Source organism: Mus pahari, chromosome 9 (genome assembly GCF_900095145.1).
Source record: "Mus pahari chromosome 9, PAHARI_EIJ_v1.1, whole genome shotgun sequence".
NCBI lineage: Eukaryota > Metazoa > Chordata > Mammalia > Rodentia > Muridae > Mus > Mus pahari.
This window is the reverse complement of record NC_034598.1, coordinates 53,671,189-53,692,079: the sequence shown is the minus strand read 5'-3', so window position 1 is coordinate 53,692,079 and position 20,891 is coordinate 53,671,189. Positions and strand designations below refer to the sequence as shown.

Genomic DNA, 20,891 nt, shown 5'->3' with positions numbered 1-20,891 from the left:
GGGACTCATTTATTAATTGGTCATTTGAGGTTCCAAAGTACTGAAAGAAAACTAGCTCAACTAACCTAAAGGTGATTTTCTTGCCGAGTTGATTTTTGTCATCAAAGGAAGGAACATTGTTTTCTGTGGCATTTATGACAAGAATATATTACTACTACAGAAAAAAAGCTCAAGAGAGTAATAGAATATTATTCTTTTAGAATTCGTCTGTGGATTTCTGAGGTTTGAGGAAGATATGTTTTATTTATATTGAAACAAAAGCTGGCAATGTCTGAATTTTACATTTTCTTCAATAGTAGAAGTAAAAAGAGTACTAGTTAAAAATGATTACATTTACTGTGTATGCATGGTACATACACATATGTGTTATGGCACACATATGGAGGGAGGTCACAGGACAACTTGGCTCCCTTCTTCAACCACATGGATCATGAGAGGCTGAATTCATGTCTTCAGTACTGGTGGTAAGTGCCTTTACTATCTAAGCTGTTTGACCAGCCCTGAGCATGAATTTTAAACACAGCCTCTTTAACTGTGATTATAATTTTTAAATTGTCAGTAAATACAATTTGGAATGCATTGTCAGAAACTCTGAGGATCAAAGAAAATGACATATGCTAAGTAAGCAAGCCACACTATGAGACTTCGCACAGCAGGTAACCTATGGCAGACACACTATTGTGAATTCTCTAAACAGCCTTGCATGATGGGTGTCTTGACTGTAACTTGCCTAGGGTAATCATACAAAATCAAGAGCAATGGATGGAGCATTATAGTCTAGAAAACCTTGCTATTAGCTGGGTATGGTGGTGGTGCACACCTTTAATTCCCAGCACTTGGAAGGTGGAAACGAAGGTCATCAGCTACATAGTATATTCTGTTCAAAGGCCAACCTGAGCTTGGAAGGAAGAAAAAAAGAGGAGGGGTAAAATCCTTGTATTTTATTCAACGTTTATTTTTTCAGAGTAACATTAAGAATTAGATAGTTCCATTTTCACTAGCAAATAGACCAAGAGATAAGTTACCCAAGCTTCAATAAACACACATTTGCAGAGACTGAATTCAAACATGAATGTATACATTCTAATTCCATGTGTTTTATCACATAGTACAATATAACCTGAATAAAACTTTGAAAGAATTTAAAAATCAAGACTTATGTGTTATTTTCTATATATCTAAGTTTAGGTAAACAGTTTGACTATGTGACAGAATTCACATAATAATATACTGAGTAGACAGAATAAAATAACCACTTTGTGTGTGTGTGTGTGTGTGTGTGTGTGTGTGTGTGTTGTGTGTGTGTGTAGAGTACACCTTTCAAATTAAAGAGAAAGGAAGAGAAATTTGATTTATCACTCTGTGTTTAATGAGATGAAACTGTTGAACATAAACTATATTTACTTAAGTTACACGATTGGTAATTTTTTTAACAGAGGAGAAAATTTATTAGGCTATGCTTGCAGACGTTCCAGTGGCTGTAATGAACTAACAGTTAGAGCCACATCCTTCTACAGGACAGAACACACTGGAATCACAAATTCTAAGTCTGGGTTGTATATATCTATAAAGACAGCCCTACTGTCCCTTGCATGATGAGCCAGAATGGAGGCTCACGTTTCATCTTCACAGTCCCGTATGCTGGCCTCTTACTTGTCAAGCATGAGCTAGATATTATTAACGAACTCACTCAGGCCTATTAAACATGGCTCCACAGTCAAAAAAGCACCTCTCATCTGAATGTGCATATGAATTTTGTTCTCAAGGATAGGTTGTAGTATAACCAGAAAATTCCACTTCCTGGTTCTTCCATACTGTGTAAGAGAGATAATTTCCTAGGGTATGATCCTCCTTGTGCAATACAAATGTAACAGTGTCTATGTGTTCCAACTGCTAGGACCTTTTCAAGACTATCTTACTCTTCTGCTAGTTCTCTACATCTCAAATCCTGGTATTTTTCTCTACAGCACCTGTTCTCTTTTATTGCACTTGCTTCCAGGGTTGCCACATGGTGCAGGGGCAAAGGAACCTGTGTCTCATGCCACAAGTATATGGGCAAAGCAGAGGTAAGCTCTGACCTAGCCACACAAATGTGAAATGGTAACTCATCTATCACTCCAAAGTCCCCTGTGGCTCTGTAATCTCCTTTCTGCCTGTCAAGATTCTATTATTACAGTAATCATTATTTATGTTTTACAATGGACGAATTTGTATTTCCTAGAATTTTATGAAACTATTACCTGTCTTTTGTTACTGTAAACAAATCTATATCACCTATAACTGTACATAAAACAATATATTCTCTTTTTGTTTGGCTTCATTCATACTATTATATTTTGAGATCTATAGATACTTTACCAGCAATTTATTCATTTTTAAGTGCTAGTAGGGTTTCATTATATGAACATACTATCATTTGCTTATCTATTCAGATACTGACTGGCTCTTAGGTTGCTGGCACGTTTTTCTACAAAGGTTTATACTATGTGAACAATCATGTGGAATTTTTCTTACGGGCAAATGCTTTACTTCTTCATAGTCTCTTAGTAATTACCTCGCATACTATGCCTGGGTACTATGGCTAACAGATGTTTCACTTTAAATCTATTTGTTGTCCATGCTAGTCAGCAAATATCAAGAGTGATTCTCTTAAGTTTTAATTAAATTATACATGTGTAGTGTGGTATGTATGTATGTATGCATAAATGTTTGTGTGCCTGTACCGTGAGGTGAGGCACCCAATACCCCCAAGCTAAGTCAAGTCGGAGGCAGCTGTAAGTTGACAATGCTGCTGCTGCAGACTGACTTGGGTCCTTCGCAAGAGAAGCGCACACTGTCGTCTGCTGAGCCACCTCTCCAGCCTCTACACTCCCCATTTCTTTCATACTAATAAAGGTGAACACTTATACCCACTCTTCTGGAAAACTATTTTCTTCTTTGGCATGGTAGCATGCAGATGCACATACTGTATGGGTATATTCACGTGTGTGGAGTTACATGTGCATGTATATAGATGGAAGGCTAGACTAAGGTGTTCTTACTCATTTAAGACAGGTGTCGCAATGGCTTTAAGACTTAGCAGAGTAGAATGGCAGACCAGTGAGCCCAGGTCTCCTGTTCCACAACACAAAGGTGGTGGGTGTGCACTAGCAGGTCTGGCTGTTTACACGAGGCTCAGACTCAAGTCCTCATCCACATGCACTAATAACTTACTCCTCTGCGACTTGAGCAGCCCCTCTTCTGAAAAAGTCAGGGAAAAGACTTGTTCAAGTTTCTTGCCTATTTTTTCCCCACTGGGCTCAATGTTTTTTTAAAAGCAGGTTTTATTCTTTCATGGTAAGTAAATATACTTTGATGTGAATGCTTCTAACTACTGAGATGGGTTTTATGATGTAGAATGCGGGCCACTTAAGTTAATGTTCTTCCCATTAGGCTAGAGATTTTCAGAATCTTTCAGTCTTACTATGGATGTGTCTTTTCTGTCCTTTGCATGGATATCATCAATTACAAGGGCTCATTTATTTCTTATTTTTAAATTTTGCCCAGGATTCTATAATCTCTCATTCTTTAATGTTCAACTTACAAACCACAGGTCAGGGGCATACTCTACTCTTCTTGCTTCTTCTGTAGAAAACTTTCTGGTCTAAGTGTTCCTTCATCTTGCAGAGCTGTGCTAGGTGCAAGAAGCCCATGCCTCTTATTTTTATATTTTCCTGTCAAAACTAAGCTGCCACCAGTAGCCCCTGAGTGTGACACAACAGAAACCAATCTTCAGGTAAGACACGGAAACAGGCTTAGTCTACTCCTTTACTGTGGGGCACAACCATCCAGTTTTGTGACACCGAATACACAGGGCTGTGGCAACTAAAGCCAGCGTCTTCCTCATCGTCCTTAGTTCTTCACTTCTAGGCATCCAAACCACACCAGTGTGTGTCTACATACGGAGCTTGGACAGAAACCAGTCCTGCCACTGTCACCAGCAAGCCAAGATGTTGGAATGTGCCTTGTTTCTTACTGTCTGTCCTGGCAGAAAAGCCTCAATCTCAGAGTATTCTATGACAGCAGCCAACCAGGTACTATTGGCCTCTGTGAACAGCTCTTAGACATCAAAACTAGCCTGATCCATTCAGTGCTACACGTCAGGTGAAACATTAAGCAACTTGGCCACGAATGGAGCTTAGAGGCTAACCAAACTCAAACCTAGGAAGTTAAATACACATTCTTTATTGTCTTTCTCTTAAATGGAGACAACTCATGGTTATATAATCCTTTTAAACATAATTGTAAAACTATATCGCTGTGATACACATGGTGGTGCAGGCAGATGTCCCACTGTGGATCATGGAGTGGATGGAGGTTAGAGCTTCAGTCATTCAGCTCTATGGTCTCATCCCTGACTATATTGGGTCACAGTGTGATGCTGGGATGGACGGCTTACTCTTTTTAAACGTAGGAGCTGGAGGAGTTCCAGCCAGTGGAGAGGGCTGAAGGACAGTGCAAAAGTCAAGAATGTGAGCGTATACTGGTGATCACTAACTCTGAAAATGTCCTATCTCCATTAAGAAAAACAGCATGTGTGATACCATTTCCCCAAACCAGAAAATATGCTTGCTAATTTACATGCTTCATTTTAACATTTCAATTCTAAATCATGATTACATCATAAATACGAAAGGAAAATGCGTCTGATATATATACCAAATAATTACAGAATGATCTGCAAATAACTATCTTTTTCTCCCCATGCCAGGTTTTTTTTTTTTTTGGGGGGGTCTCATTATGTATTCAAGGCAGACTTAAAATAGTGATTCTCCTGTTTTGGCCTCTTGTCTAAAAACTTCAGGTGTGTGCTACCTACTATGCCACACTTGCAACGAACTGCTAAGTACCAGCTTATATACATTAACTTTCTCCATTAGTATACCCATGGACACTTACTCATTAAACTTGACACATTTACAACTTGACTGAAGAAAATAATACCTTTGAGAAGTCCAGAGTTATCGATGGGTCCAGGATAGACATTTTGATCTCCCATCTGGTATTTGTCCCAACTGTCAAAGCCAACATATTTTTTCCACTGTTTGAACCACCGACTATCTACTAGATACCTAAAAAAGACAAGACGCTGGTTAATGAAAATACCTGCAAGTAGAAGAAGAGCAACAATCTGCTTCTGTTATTCTGTTTTGCATTAAAGAGAATGTCTCCTTCAAGGGACTAAGAACAAGAGTAATGTGTAGTTACAGCTGCACTGCACTTAATGCATGGAGGAAAGACTTGGTTTCTACAAACCATTTTTATCATTCTCAAGTAGTTACTACTTGAGGTCATGTGTTGATGTAAGCATGGAAAGCGATCTCTGCAGCATGATACAAAAGCATTCAAATGATAAACTCAGGGAACCCTTGTCAGTTGAACAAAAATTGTAAGAATCAATAAGAATTTAAGTACAATGTAATAAGATATAAAAATGGCTTTTTACTAGAGGTTTACAAATACAATATGTATATCATATGCTTTAATGTGTTTTTAAGAAAGGAAAACATGTTACTAAGGGGTTTAAAAGTTAACTATGTTAATTGTAATCACACTTAGAATTAATAGTTACCACCCAATTTTTCAACACTACTACTTTGTACTGACTTGCTACAACAGTACTGTACGATCTTTTGGACATCATTTAGCCAGGTTCGAATGCAGGCCAAAGCAGCAGTAAAAATTAACAGGTTGCTTAAAGCTTGGTGTGTGCTGCAACTCTGAGGGGATCACCGGTCTAACATTTTTGGGCTTACCACATACAGCACAGGAGAAATGAAAAACCCACAGTTAGATCTGAAAATAGCTAAAGCAAAGGCACCAACTGAACAAACCCTTCTAATTCTTAAAGAATATTCATGAGCAGTCTCCCTCCCTAACAGTGGATCTGAAGAAGTCTGCAGTGCCCAACCCCACTGCAGTTATGCAACTCAGGGCCCTCCTCACACTGGACAACTTTCTGAGGTAGCAATTCTTAAGACAATCCAGTGCTGACCTTACACTTGGTTTAAAATAATCACAGTACAATGTAATAATTTGATATTTTTCCCATGAAAATATGATCTTCCCCACCTAAATTCTTTTTTAAAAGTCAGTAAGAACATCCAAAAAAAGGAAATCACACAGTAAATTTTAGATTTTTCTGCCTTTTCAATTTAGTTAAGATATTAAAGCAGGTGACTTGCTTTCTCCTAAGATGACACACTGAGAGACTTCTCCTATTTCACTCATCTACACATTTATCATTATCCCAATTCTACAGTGTTTTAATTACCTTAATCAAGATACCATGTAAAACATTCCCTTCAGCTCTCTGTTATAGCTGCCTTAGCTGTATGTGCTGTATTTTCAAAGCAATTTTATCAGGTTCTACCAAAAAATAAGATTATGATTAGATTGCACTGAAATTAATAGAAAGATTTTCTTCCCGTAAGAATCCAAGTTAGTTTGTTAGAAGAAAAAACTTCATTCATACAAAATACTTCATTGCTAAATAACTAGTTAATACTTGGGGTCAAGAAGGAAAAACAATCCCCTCTGCACTTTACAAAAACATCCACATGTTAACAATTCATGAAAAACCTTGTCTATCAAGCAAAACCTGGCCAAACCATAGAGCAGCTCAGTTCTGCCGTGTCTTACTTGTCGGCAGGGCAGGTGAGGGCCCACGTGCACTGCCAGCACCCAGGAGACTCAGCTGGAAGAGAGCAAGCCTGACATCAGCCTGGATAGCCAAGCCAGCAATACACACACACTCCAGCTCCAAGCCAAACCAAACCAAAATTAATCTCTGTCAATTATATTTTATAGTTCTTGGTAGTTTTGTTGTTACTCTTTTTTTTTTTTCTTTTTTCTAGACAGGGTTTCTCTGTGTAGCCCTGGCTGTCCTGGAACTAACTCTGTAGACCAGGCTAGCCTCGAACTCAGAAATCCGCCTGCCTCTGCCTCCCAAGTGCTGGGATTAAAGGCGTGCGCCACCAACGCCCAGCCAGTTTTGTTATTCTTAACTGATACATAGAAATCCTGTTTATAGGGTACCCTATGTTGTATTATCCATGTACAGAGTGCAATGTTTACATCAGCATGAATAGCATTCCTTCAGGTATTTGTAAAGTGCTTTCTTCTAGCTTTTTGAAATATACACTACATAATTAGTATCTCTAACACCACAGTGTAACACCAGAACTTAATTCAAACAATCTAGTGTCCACAGACCAAACTCTCCCTAGCCTCTAAACATTCAACTCCTAACTGCTATGAGATTAACTTTGAGTGATTTACGGTTAAATCACTCAAGTGTGGATCTAAGTTTTACTTACTACCATGTCTGCTGCTGGTTACAGGGTTTTACCCTTCCTTATGGCAAGAGCAGCATTCCACTGTGTACCTGCACCATGTTTTCTTTACCCAGTCACTGGCTGGCCATGAGACACTGATGCTGTTTACAAGAAATGCTTTCTAAAGTGCACAATCTCCTATCCACCAGCTGCCCGAGTCTATTCTGTTGGACATGCCCTTGAGATTTTTCTGTTCTCTCAACCACACAGCTCAGTCTAACCTGGATTCACAGATCCTCCTGCATCAGCCTCAGGAGTGGTGGGATTAGTGGATATGCCAGCACGCATTAGGCTCTTCTTGATTTGTTAAGTATAAAACACATAATGTTGCTGCTGTAAATAGTTTTCTAGTTCAATTTTCACTTCTTATCTAAGCACTGACCAGGACTGCTACATTAAGCTAGAAGAAAAACAAGGTCATCTTGCAACTCTGGTACACTTGCAACTAAGTATGGAGACCAGGCTGGCTTAGCACTTTGAGAGATCTGCCTGCCTGCCTGTCTGCCTCCCCTGTGCTACCACATCCAGCCAAAATCTTTTTTTTTTAAATAGGACTATCTAAACTTTTACCATTTGATAAAATAATTTGCTATTGTGCTAGACAAACCACCTTCTATTTAATGTGTTTTTATACTATCATGAATAAGTAGTGTGTGAAAATTTTCTGCATTTAGCATGACTTCATTCTTCTACTGAAATGACTGTAACTTTTCATTTCTTTATTTCAGAGACACGACTTTGGCGAGGATGGGGATGGTCAGACCCTAGGGATCTGATAGTACTTACATCACTGTTTGGGGACTACATTTGTTTTGATGACTAGTTAATTTTTCTTAAATACTTTTGGCTTTTACCTTTCAAATGGAGACACAGATTCCCCAACTAGTTGTCTTAAATATCTATAGCATTAAAAGGCAGAAATGTGAACTTGAAATGCCATTAATATAATAATTTAAAATGTTCTATATTAAAAATGTAAAATTTAAGAAATGTAGAATTTATGTAACAGTATTAACTTTCTATATACTGATACTATAATAGACTTTTTCTTTGATATTTAACTTCAATACTAGTTTCTTTCTAAGGATTACATTTCTACTGTAGGCTTTTATATCTTATTTACAGAATTATGTAGGAGTGTTTTGGAAACATTAACATGCTAGAATGCAATTATTATGTTAGGTGACTCATAACAACAATGACAGTACCATTATTAGGATGGGTGTTAGTTCAGGAGCTGGTGAGGGTGTGGACAAGATGAGGAATAAGAAGAACTCTTGAGCTTTGGTAGGAATGAAAAATGGTGCATTACTTGTGAAAAACAGCATGGAGGTTTCTCAAAAATAATAATAAAAAAAAATAGAGTATATATGATCTAGCAACCCACTTCCTATATTATATCAAGAGCTGAAGACATATATACATTTCCATGTTCACTGAAACATTAAGACACAAAACCCTAAATAGCTACATATAGATAGCTAATAAAGAAAATGTGGAATAGACAAACGATGCAATACACAGCTTGTAACAGGAAGGAAATCCTGTTATATGTACTAACAGATAAACCTGGAGGGCATTATGCTAAATGAAATACTGGTTATAAAGACAAATGTTCAGGATTTATTCACATGAAGTATATAAAATATTCACAGAATTGCAGAGTAGATGGTAGACACCAGGAGACATGAGAAGAGACATAACTTGCTGTTCAGTGCTTACGGTCTCAGTTACACATGAGGACGGAGTTCAGATGAGCTGTGTGTGCTTACAGTTAACAAGACTGTATTTATTGCAGGGTGCATCTTATGTCAAGAGTTCTTATCTCTAGGCCAGGAGACAGTTAAGCGGGTAGACATACATGGCCATGCCTGACTGCTGGACCTCGATCCCTGATATACATATAGTGCAAGAAGAAAATTAATCCTTTAACTTGTCCTCTGAGTTCCATATGCGTGCTGTGCATTGCCCACATACCACCCCCAAATCAGTGATAAATGTAAGAAAATGCTTTTTAAAAAGTTCTTAGCACAATATAAAAGTGATAGATGATGGTTCAATTTGAATCCAATGCAAACTGCATTGTACACTTGAACAGTATTTTATATACTATCAGGCAGAAGTGTGTGTGGGGGGGAGAAAGTGGTGTGCCCGTGATGCTGGGAAATGAAAGGCACTGACCTCTGGTGCTCTAGAGGCCACACCCTAACCTAACTCTACTTGTAAGAGACAAGTGAACCTGAAATCGGCCTGCTGGACTCAGCCTTAGGAATGGACAAATGCGCACAGCTCAGGCACCTACCCAAATTTACCATGGGTACAGCCGTATACGTCTCACCTGATCTAAATCTTTCTGGGACTTACTGGAGAATCCACTTTGCACCAATTCACAGTAACACACAAGCTATAATACTTCTCAGTTCCACCTATAAGCAAATCTCATCTTTCACAATAAAATTTCATATTTAGTGTGGCATTTGTGTATTTCTTAACCATTTAACATTAAAACTGTCTTATAACTTTATAAGGCTTTTAAAGAAAGACCTTTAAAGTAAATAAAGATAAATGTGTTTGTACCCTAAGCCCAATATTATGGATGTTCTGTGCTTGAGTGTTGTACCCTAAACCCAATGTGTCCAGTAATTTGAAAATTGTTTTCTATCTTATGTGTATGGGTCTTCTGCATGCATTTATGCCGTAAGGTGCGTGCTGGCTCCACTGGAGCTGGAGGTATGGAGAGCCGGAGCTGTCATGTGGTTCCTGAGAATCGAACCCTGGTCCTCAGGAAGAATAGCTCTTAATTGTTGCACTGCTTCTCCAGCCCATCCCTGTCAGCTTTTGCATATCAAGGTGGTTTATAGATCACAAGCGTGTTACAGCAGAGCTGGCATAAAAGTTATAGTTGGATGAAAATATTCGTGAGAGGCTGGGAAGACAGTGACAGCCACTTCAGAATGGTGGCCGACTGAGCAAGTGGGAGGAAGGAGGATTAGGGGAACAGTAGAAGAGGCGTACACGGTGCTTACATTCCTTCTCACAATTCTGTCTGATGTCATGAGGACAGTAGATGGCTTCACTCTCTAGTTTGCAGAAAAGCTAGAAGTGTGACATCCCAACGTCATTCTTCCTGTAAGTTTAACTCTTTAAATCCCAGGCCACCTATCTGGCTGCTGAGCGTTGGCTCTAACACACCCCTGTCTCTGTGGAGGTTTTCCCAGCAGACAGCTTCTTCTCTTATTTCTTCCCCCTCTGTTGAACAGCCAGCATGTGTATGGAAGGCTCACTCCCCAACTCATTCACTTCCCGCCTGCCTCCTTCTCACTTTTCTGACAGGGCTTTCCCATCAACCTTCAGTTCCCACAGTTTCCTCTTTCTCTCCAACCTAGTATGGAGGCTGGTCTTCCTATGCCAACACCAGCTGCATACAGAGTCAACAGACAACCAACTGAAGGCTGTTACAATTTGACAAACCTGCTCACCCTGTAAAACTTGTCATGCTGATTTTGCCGGGTTGGGGGGGACAATTGCTGGATTTTAGCCTGTTCCCACCTGAGTGCCAGTGTCAGAAAAGCTAGTCTGTGAGCCCCTTTGCTTCAGGCCCTCATAGGACTCTGCACAGTAGGGCTAGATCTCAGTGCTTATTATTCCCATACAACTAGATTTTTCCATAGAAACTTCAACCCCAATCTTCTTCACCTACCTCTATCTTTACTAATTTTTATTATCATTCAAATTAATTATTTCCCCAGTGATTTAATTTCCTGAGCTAGCTGTATCCTATGTAACAGTAGCCAACACATATAGGACAATTGTAACCACTTGTAGCTCTCCTCTTTACTGTCTAAAGCTCCTTATCTGTGGCCTCCCCACTCCCTCACTTTTAGTGGCACAAATTACTGTAAACGCTGTCCAGTTTCTCTCACTGTTTCTGATTTTTCTTACTTAACTCTGTTCTCCATTCTGCAGCTAGAGTAGTAAAGTTTTTTACATTGTCCCAAGGGTGAGTGTGGTAGGAACAACTGAGCATGTAGGGAAGGCAGAAAAGACCTGTGAGAGTTGCTTCTCTCCTTCTATCATGTGGGTCCCAGGAATAACACTCAGGTGTGTGGTAGGCACCCTTACTTGTTCAGTCACCTTACTGGACCCATTGCAAGATTTTAAAAAAGAAAACTACAACTAGAACAGAGACTTCCAGTGCCCAGGTAACCTGTGGCCTGGCTCACTGCTCTCCAGCCCTCAGATTTCAGGCACTTCTAACCTATTTTCTACTTGCACCTTAACTCCATCACTTAGAAAGAACTAATTTGTATGACCCATTTTTAAGCCTAAGCTAACACAAAAAGGAATCCAAGAAGGAGGTCAAGTATGATTGTTCTTAAATTGTTCATCTAGAAAGCAAAGACACACTCACTGATACCTCGAAATGGAGAGGCCACAATGAGATGACCCCACAACTTTGACATGTGAGTTAGGATAAGCACAGGAGAAGCAAGAAAGAAACAATGTTAGTAATGCGTGACTTTTACTGCATCAGTTCCCTGATCTCTAACTTCTCTTTCTTCTGGAAGAAGGAAGGAAGGAAGGAGGCCAGTAAGGAGGGAAGGGAAGGGAAACATGCTAGGACATGTAGGACAGCCTCTGAACCAAAGTCCTACAACCAGCCTCTCGTTAACGACTTCATTGCATGCACACATAGTCCAGACGCTAGGAATCATCCATGCACATACTACTGAACCATGTGAACAAAAAGCACTGCACACAGCCTTTCTGGATCCCTCTCTTTGCACCTCTTACCCTGAATTTAGCATTTATTATTCCATAACTGTATTTAAAACCCAATATATAGACTACTTCATGTTTTCAAAGTTCAAATGTAACTGCTTTTCCACTAGGGGAATTAATGTGGGTTAAGCACCCACGTAAGATGCCACATGATTTCCCATTGCTGAGGGTGTTATAGTGTTGTTCTACCTCATCAGATAGAAACACTGAAAACCATCTGATATTGTTCTGATAGTCAGCAGACCTATCTTCCTTTTCCTCTAAATTTTATCACATCTATCTATCTACCTATCTATCAATCAATCATCTATCCATCTACCTACCTACCTACCTACCTACCTATCATCTCTCCATGCATCCATCTGTGTATCCTCACTGCCAGTGAATGTGTGAAGATGCATACATGCTAGTGTTCATGTGGTGGTAGAAGGACAATGAAGGAGTTGGTTCTCTCCATCATGTGGGCCCTGAGACACAGACGTCACTAGGCTTGGCTGCAAACTCCTTTACCTGTTCAGGCACCTACCTGGCCCTTATATAGGTTACTCACATAGTAAGTAGTGTTTATATCTTTAGGTCATATACAGTAAAAAGTTAGGAGAGCGATGTCTGGGTAAAAAGATGTACAATATTTACAGTGTGACTAATACTGTCAGCTATCATACACAACATTCACTGGGTAAATACTGCCAATTATCGCTAAGAAATACAGGGAAGGAGATAATCTGCTTACAAGATTACTAATAATAATGTGTAGTGAAATACTTATATATATACTTAAAATACTACATAATTTCAATATATCATACTGAAGCAGGAAAGCCAAAACAACTAAAAGAGTTGCTGGAAGAGTCTGGGCCGAAATGGGAGGTGACTGCTAACTATATGGAGTGTCTTTAGGGATGATGAAACTAGATATATACACTGCTATCCAGAGAGCTGTCCACTTTTAGTGGGAATATTATGTAGTACATAAATTATATTGAAATACAGCTTTTATTCTGTATTTATAAATCAAAGTGTGGAGGGATTACACATCTATATTGATTACGATGGCCCACCAGTTACAGGTGCTTGCTGCCAAGCCTCATGCCTTGAGCTTGGTCTCTGGGACCCAGATGAGCAGACTCCAGACAGCTGTCCTGATCTTCACCCTGACACACGCCCACACACACTTACACAATAAACGTGTGCTGAAATTTTTATAAAAGAATCAGGAAGATGTATTTGAAGTCAATGTAACACAGGATGATACAGAAAGTAGTAAATAATTTACAGGAAAGGGCAACCTCACATGCATCAAGTCAGAAGGTATAAGACAGTCTGTGAAGACAGAAGATTCTCGGGTCCCCTATATGGATAACAGATGAAACGATGTTTAACTAGTATGACTAAGTTAGCACCTCTTGATTTCAATACTTTTTAATTATCTACTTTTAGAGAGTTAATCTGAGAATGGCTCAAGTCACTCATGGGAAGATGATATAGCTAGTCTTCTGGCAGGCGGATAGACTGCCTAGGTCAGAATCCTTCCTCTCTCACTAATCCACCACATGACTGTGTACATGGAACTCTTCAGTTTCTCTACCTATAAAAATAACACTACTTATTTCAGACATGTAAGAAAACTGTCAATACACTAGTGATATTTTTGTAAACCACACCCACAGAAGATTTATGTATCTTCTTAGAGCCAGAAAGTTCAACATTAAATTTATTCAATATGAACATGATTTTTCTAAATCTATCAATGATAAACCTCTTGACTTGTTACTTTGTCAATATGTAAAAACAGAATAGAAAAACAAACCCAAATTATCAAATAAATTATCTTTTGCCAAAATAAAGGACCCTGTTCCTCTTTTATACAAGTCATTAATTTTGTCTTGAATATCCCCAGGCTTTGATATAACCATCTCTATAACTTAAAACAGTCCAGCATTAAAAACTCTTTGGGTATGTATGACAGCCTTTGGGGATTTTGTTTTTTTACAAAGGGAGCTTTTTTTGTGGATACTTCTGCTAAACAATTTCCAGTAACAGTAGAGAATTCACCCTAGAACCTGGGCCTGTCAAACTAGCAGAGGGTAGAAGGGGCAGTCACTATTTTTAGCCCTCCTGCTGAAGAAGAAAAAGCAGCCCACCCCACCCCCCCTTTTTGTTTGGAAAGCTGGGGAGAAACCATGTAGGGGCTGAGGAGATATTCTCTTTGGGTAAAGACCTTCGTGGGCTGAGGAGCTCTCCTCACCACCAGAGCTGTACTGGAGAAGGAGGCGGACAGTAGACTCCCTGGAAGCCTGGGCTGGCCAGCCTGGTCTTCCCAGAGATGGACAGCCCATGTTAAGGTGGAAGGCGAGGACCAACTCCCAGGGCTGTTCTCCACCTCCATGTGCACCCACAGCATTCACATGAACACATTCACTCTCGTGGACAGAAAATAACAAATCCATGTAAACCTTAGTTACTGATGAAGGAAGCCATTACAAACGCAATCAAATACACATTACAAATTCCTAAAGGAGTTTCCTACCTTATTTCACAATCTGAATTTATTTCCAAAGTGCATTTCTTGATGTCTTCCTTACATACTATAATGTGTACTAAAAACCGAGGCCAGTTAGTTGCTAGTCTTCTCTGAGGTTTGTTTAGTAGTGATTTTTGTCTGTCTGTTTGAACTAGATGATAAAATGTAAGAATGTAGTCATCTCCCCACCTAAAGACTAGATAAGAAAACCTAAAGAAGAAACTTGAGGGGAATAACGAAGACAGACTATGAATTAGTGATAACCCAGAGAATGAAAACATAAAGGACAAGCTGGAATGACACTATTGAAGAAAAAAACCAGAAGCCCAAACCCTAGCAACTGGAAACATTCTGTGTGAGAACTAAGAAGGAAACAGAATGGCCACTGTCTGGATTACATTTAGTACTAACAGCATCAAATTATTACTAGGGGGAAAAATGATAGCACCTATGACTTTAGAATTACAACCATGTATTTAAACAAACTCAGACATTCAACAGAGTTAAGGGCACGCACTTTAAGGCATACATGTTGAAAACAGTGGCTGGCATGGTTTAAGCTAGTCAATAAATGCGCATCTGCAGTGGCACTGTGTGATCCACTCCTCTCAAACCCCTCACCTACAGGAAAGACACACAAAGACATTTTGGGTGCCGATTTTAAGGATGGACTAAGATGCTTACACATTCAGCCTGCATCAATTGTTTTTACAAAGTCCCTTTTACTTGTCAGTCCACATACCCAACAGTTTAGACTTAACCTTCCAATAATATAACTAAGACAGCAAACAATGAAGTGATTCTCAGGTGAGAAAAGTCTCATTTTACACTCATAGTGAAACAGACGAAGCCAGTGATGAAGACAGCCCCACAGACTGCCCGGCAGCCATGGAGCCGTGAAGCCTGTTGGATCCTCAGGACACTCCTGACGTGGCACCATGGCTAGGCCTACACTTGCCATTCTCTGCAAAATGCTTTTTGACTTTACAAGTTCATTAAAACAGTACTAAAACTTTTCAGTTGGTAATTATGGATCATAAACTATGTTTTTTTTGTGTAGTGCCAATAAACAAATGCTTTTAAGATACAGACAGAATACTAAAAATACTTGACAAGAGCTTACTACCATATCTGTTGTGATGTTTCTGCAAAATAGTAAGAATGGGTCTTATTACCTGTAATATAAATGTATGATTACTGATAATTAAAATTCAAAGCCTGTTATCAGTAATGATCACGGATAATTTGGTCACGAGCATTCAAACAAAATGACAATTGTCCTATATATTCAGTTATTTGTCTGTCCATCTTTAACTATTATTGTTTTCTGGAAGCGAGATGCTAAGAGATCCTACACACTCCATTAAATCTAAACGAGCAGCCACAAGAGACGAGTGTGGGTGAAAACGCTAGAATTCTGTTGCGAGATATAAAATGGGCTTCCTTTAAAGAGGAAAAGAAGTATTTTTTTCTCCTTAAAGTATAACTATTTTAAATAAATCTTGAAAATTAAGAGACAGTTTAGAACAGTAACTTAAGGGCATAAACCTAAGATCCAAACTAGTTATGGTGAAATTCCAACTGCTGTGTGAAGATCTCTGGGTCTAGGCTTCCTATTTTGTCAAATGTGAACAGCAGCAGCAGTTACCTGAATTTTAGCAATGAGTAGTTCAGTCAACATATACATGTAACAGCTCCTGGGCACTTAAATGCTTTGAAATGTAAATCTGTATGCTACAGGCTTCCCAAGCTAATACTTTCTTAATACATAAGCAAGAACAGTAACTGTCACAAAAACCACTTTGTAAAAAAAAAACAAAACAAAACATTTAATACTTTGTACTAATGGGGAAATTGTATAATTTGAGGGAAACAAGAAGCCCAACAGTCATGAAATAATTAAATCAGTGATTATCTCTAGATCTTGGACCAATAGGCCTCATTAGCTCTTAATTCACTAGCAAGCTTATAGTCAGGGGTTAAAGAAGTATACTTCTCTACTATTTTAAGCATCTAAAATAAGAAGAATATGCTTTGAGCTGGAGAGATGGCTCAGCAGTTAAGAGCACTGACTGTACTTCTAGAGGTCCTGAGTTCAATTCCCAGCAACCGCATGGTGGCTCACAATCATCTGTAATAGGGTCTGATGCCCTCTTCTGGTGGGTCTGAAAACAGCAAGAATGTATTCAACATAAAAATAGATAAATAAGTAAATAAATATATTTTTTTAAAAAGAATGTTTTAATGTGACTTTCTATTTTAATTTTTGTTAATATGCTAACATTCCAAAAGTTTTGCTTTCTATTTTCATTTTCTGTGATATATTACATGCCTTACTTGGTGGCAAAAACATAACTTCTTTTGTAAGTATGTACTTTGGAATGTATGTCAATGGTGTCTTTAGTAACTGAGCACATTTCTTTTAGTATCTATCAGATTATCTTGTTAAGAGTCAAAATTCCATAAACCTAAACAATCAATTAAAGACTCAAAGGTTCCTAGGTAAGACAGAAGGAATGGAGGAAATCTCTAAACATTGAAATTAATATCTCCTGTCCAAACATCAGTGATCAGATTCTTTGGAAATGTATTAAAACAAAAATATTGACATGCTACATAAAAGTAAGGCTACTCTCTAAAATTACCTTAAATGTACTACACTTACTAGGGGCTATATAAATACAACAAACAACACAGCTATTTTGATTAACAACAAATTATTAAATATAACACAAAAATGACTGAAAATGATTAGCAGACATAATTTAGTAAAACTTGGAAGAAATATTTTGATGATGATGTACACATCTATTCATAACAGATCTATTTTGAAAACGATCTCAAAAAGGAACACTTTACATTCCACAACTTTCCCTGTACTTTCTTCAACTATCATTCCTTAGGTTCCTAAAGAGCTTACAAGTAATTAAGCACATTGTTTTTAATCTTACCAGGAAACCCATCACCACATGTATCCTAAAGGTGTCTTAAATTCATCCTAAGCTAAACTTGAGTTACTCAATTCTTTTCCTGAATTTTCTAAATTCTAATTTAACTTTGCTTATGGTTTCCTCGCCGTCTTGTCAGAACGGAAACAGACAACTAGCACTGTGAGACTACCGATTTATTCCTTGTCAATGAGTGTCGCCTTGCTCTCTCACCTTTTATAGGTATAACTCTGTATCAATGCTTATGTACTTCTTACTACAGATCCATTACCAGCTATACAAAATGTTTCTCTTTATCTCAGTACAAATAGTATACTCAGTTTGTAGTAAAAAATCACCACCCATAAACAAATAATTAGAAATGGGTATTCATGAAGACCCAAATCTTTATATTTGTCTAGGTAGTTGAGTTAGTTTGCAAAGTGCTCAGGAGCTAATGTGGTGAAATTTAAAATACCTCACTATAATTTCAAAAATCTGTACGAAGATTTCCAGATTACGGTAGGCCTATCTCTTTTTTTCTTAGTAGCAGAATCAGCATGAAGAACTGTATTAAGAGGTAGCATCATTAGGAATGTTGAGAACCACTGATTTACACAAAAAATTAACAAGGAGGGAAAACTTGCATATTTAGCTGCTGCCTGAAAACTGGACTTGTTTCCTTCTTGAAATTAGGGCATTGTAATAACCAAGTATAGACTTAACTTCTACATTTTAATGTGGTTTACGGTAACTGTACGAAAAATATGCTCGCTTAAAAATAACCAACTTTAAAAGTAGTTTAATATCCACAATACAGGTATTTCTTAAATCGTACATCACCATGAACACCAAGTACACGTGATATTACTCAACAGAAAAACATTAGTGAGAAAACTATCCACATTTTAAAAAGATTTCTATTTTATCGGTAGCTATATTTGAATGATGCAATAAATGAGTGAATTAGTTTTTTAAAAAATGTTCTTCAATATACCAGAAAGAAGCTTGAATTTATCTGTTAAGATCACACAGGCCAAGGAGAGCATAGGTGTTCTAGGGAATGCCCGATTTCTCCTCAGCAATAAACTCCGTAAGAAAAAAAAGCAGAATATAAGCAATAATGACTTAAGCCTCTGCAAGGCTGTAATGCAACAAGTGTGTTTTACATCATCAAGGGTCTTAATTACACAAAGTGTTTGTGGTCTAAGGATCCAAGTACTTCAATTCAGGTCTCCCAGCTGCTGCCTATTAGCTAACTCGAAAATGATTCCAATCCCACAGCACTTGTCTGGAATTAATGGCAGAAATAAAAAGATCACTAAAACTTATTATTTCATGAATACAGATATTTCAGAATATTTAGCTGAATTAATATAGAACAAACACACTAAAATCTTTATTGCTCTTTGAACAGATGGAGATGCGGAGGCTCAATGGCTTGGATGAATTTGCTTCCAAGTCACACTGCAAAGTAAGATGTGGACCTGTGAATAAATCAGGTCTAGGTCTCTTTCCACCGCGCCACACTGGAGTGCCTAACAAGCACTTGAGAACTGTGAATAAATCAGGTTTTAAGTCTCTTTCCACTAGCCACACTGGAGTACCTAACAAGCACTTGAAAAGCTATAAACCACTAGTACGGAGACAGAAGGAAGAAAAAGTAACTTAAAAAAAAAAAGAAAAAAAGAAAGAAAGAACACACAGGCACACTGACCTTGCCCTAAAACAGTACTTTATTTAAATAATTCTGTAAGTCAATTGCTTTGGCTGACAAGTGCTAAATTTTGTACATGCTTCCTCTAGTTATTTAGGTACGGCACCCTCTTATTTTACAAAGTCTGAATATTAGCAAGCTTTTAAGCTTCAAGTGGACTTATCTACTTTTTGCAGGCCTACGTTATCCTTCAAACCAGAGGGAAGGGCTGCACTTCCAAACAGAAGCGCTGCCGGCTCCTATCGAGCCAGGAGCAAAGCACAGGACCACGTGGTGCCTCTCTCTCTCTCTCTCTTGAAAAAAAATAAAAAAATAAAAATAAAAAAATAATAAAAACCCAAGGTCTCTGCACGGCTCTCTCCTTTTTTGACAAGAAAGTGGAAATTAGGGGTTTTCTTTTCAGCGGAGCCCTGACACAGACCACCTGTGTGGTCCCCGCCGCAAACATCCTGAAGCCCGGCTCCCGGAAGACTACGAGGATCTGAATAATGGGGAACTTGGGTGCGGACGACGCCGGCCAAGGAGTGACCGGAGGAGCGCGGCGGGCGGGCGGGCGAGCGAGGTGGAGCGGCGCGACCGGGATCTGTCAAAAACCCAGCGGCAGGCAGGCTCACGCCGAGCCACCGCACCCGAGCTCCGCCAAGGCCCCAAGTGGGAGCGGCACTGCCGGAGGGAGGAGGACCCGGAGCCCCGCGAGCCCCGCGAGCCCCGGCCGCCGCTTCCGCGCCGCTCCGGGCGCGCACCGCCCACCGCGAGCCCCGGCCCTCTGCGCCGGTCCAACCTTTGCCCCCCAAATCTGCTGCCCGGGCGGCCGCCGCCGGACCTGTCCGCACCTGTCACCAGCCGGCGACACCAGCCCGCCGCTCCCGCCCAGCTCTCCGCCAGCCTCGGGCCCCCGCGGGCCCCGCGACCCTGTTCCCTACCAGGTGTCCCCTTTCCGGAGCGAGGTTTTGAGCAGCGTGGCGATGTCAGAACGCTGGGTGTCCAGGTCCGCCGCTCCGCCTTCCGCCATCTTCTTCCACTAGCGGTAGCGGAGGCGGCAGCGACGGCGGCGGCGGCACGCCCCGGAGCATTGTGGGAATGGCGTCCGCGGCCCCGCCCCGCCGGCAGGTCTGTACCAAATGGGGCGCGAGGGCGGGGGGGGCGGGGGGCGTGGCGCGGCGGGGAGCGCGGCGCGGCGGGGAGCGCGGCGGGTGCGCGCCTGCGCGCTGCTGCCCGCTCGGGTCCCGGCGCGCCCCGCAGCACGGCGTGGTCGCTGCCGCCGCCGCCGCCGCCCCAGACCTCTGGGTTTGCACGGTTCTCGCCGGGTGCCGCGCTTTCTCTCCCTGCCTTTGCCCTGCTCGGACTCTCCTTGCCATGCTGGCCCTTCTCTTGCCGCAGCCGCCTCCAAACCCTTTTTTTTTTTTTTGCGGGTTCACTCCTGCTAGAGGGCGGGGCCGGCTGGGACATGGCAGAAAGCGCGCAGTTCCGTGACTTGGGGCTTTTCCTTTCCAGTCGCAGAGCCCAAGCCCACTGAATATTGGCACAAAGAGGGCTCTGAAACCAAAGATTTGGGCGCAGTGCCC

At 40.2% G+C, this 20,891-nt stretch overlaps 1 protein-coding gene across 2 annotated transcripts in view; it reads right to left on the bottom strand.

The window, feature by feature from the left end:
• Positions 1-20,414, bottom strand: part of Usp15 (ubiquitin specific peptidase 15) — an 86,654-nt gene extending 66,240 nt beyond the window's left edge. For both annotated transcript variants that reach the window (XM_021205687.2, XM_021205686.2), the window contains exons 1-2: positions 20,250-20,414; positions 4,984-5,111 (exon numbers count right to left, since the gene is read on the bottom strand). In XM_021205687.2, the coding sequence (XP_021061346.1) occupies positions 4,984-5,111; positions 20,250-20,338 (217 nt within the window). In that variant the 5' untranslated portion in view covers positions 20,339-20,414. The remainder of the gene's footprint in view (positions 1-4,983; positions 5,112-20,249) is intronic.
• Between the last annotated feature and the right edge of the window lie 477 nt (positions 20,415-20,891).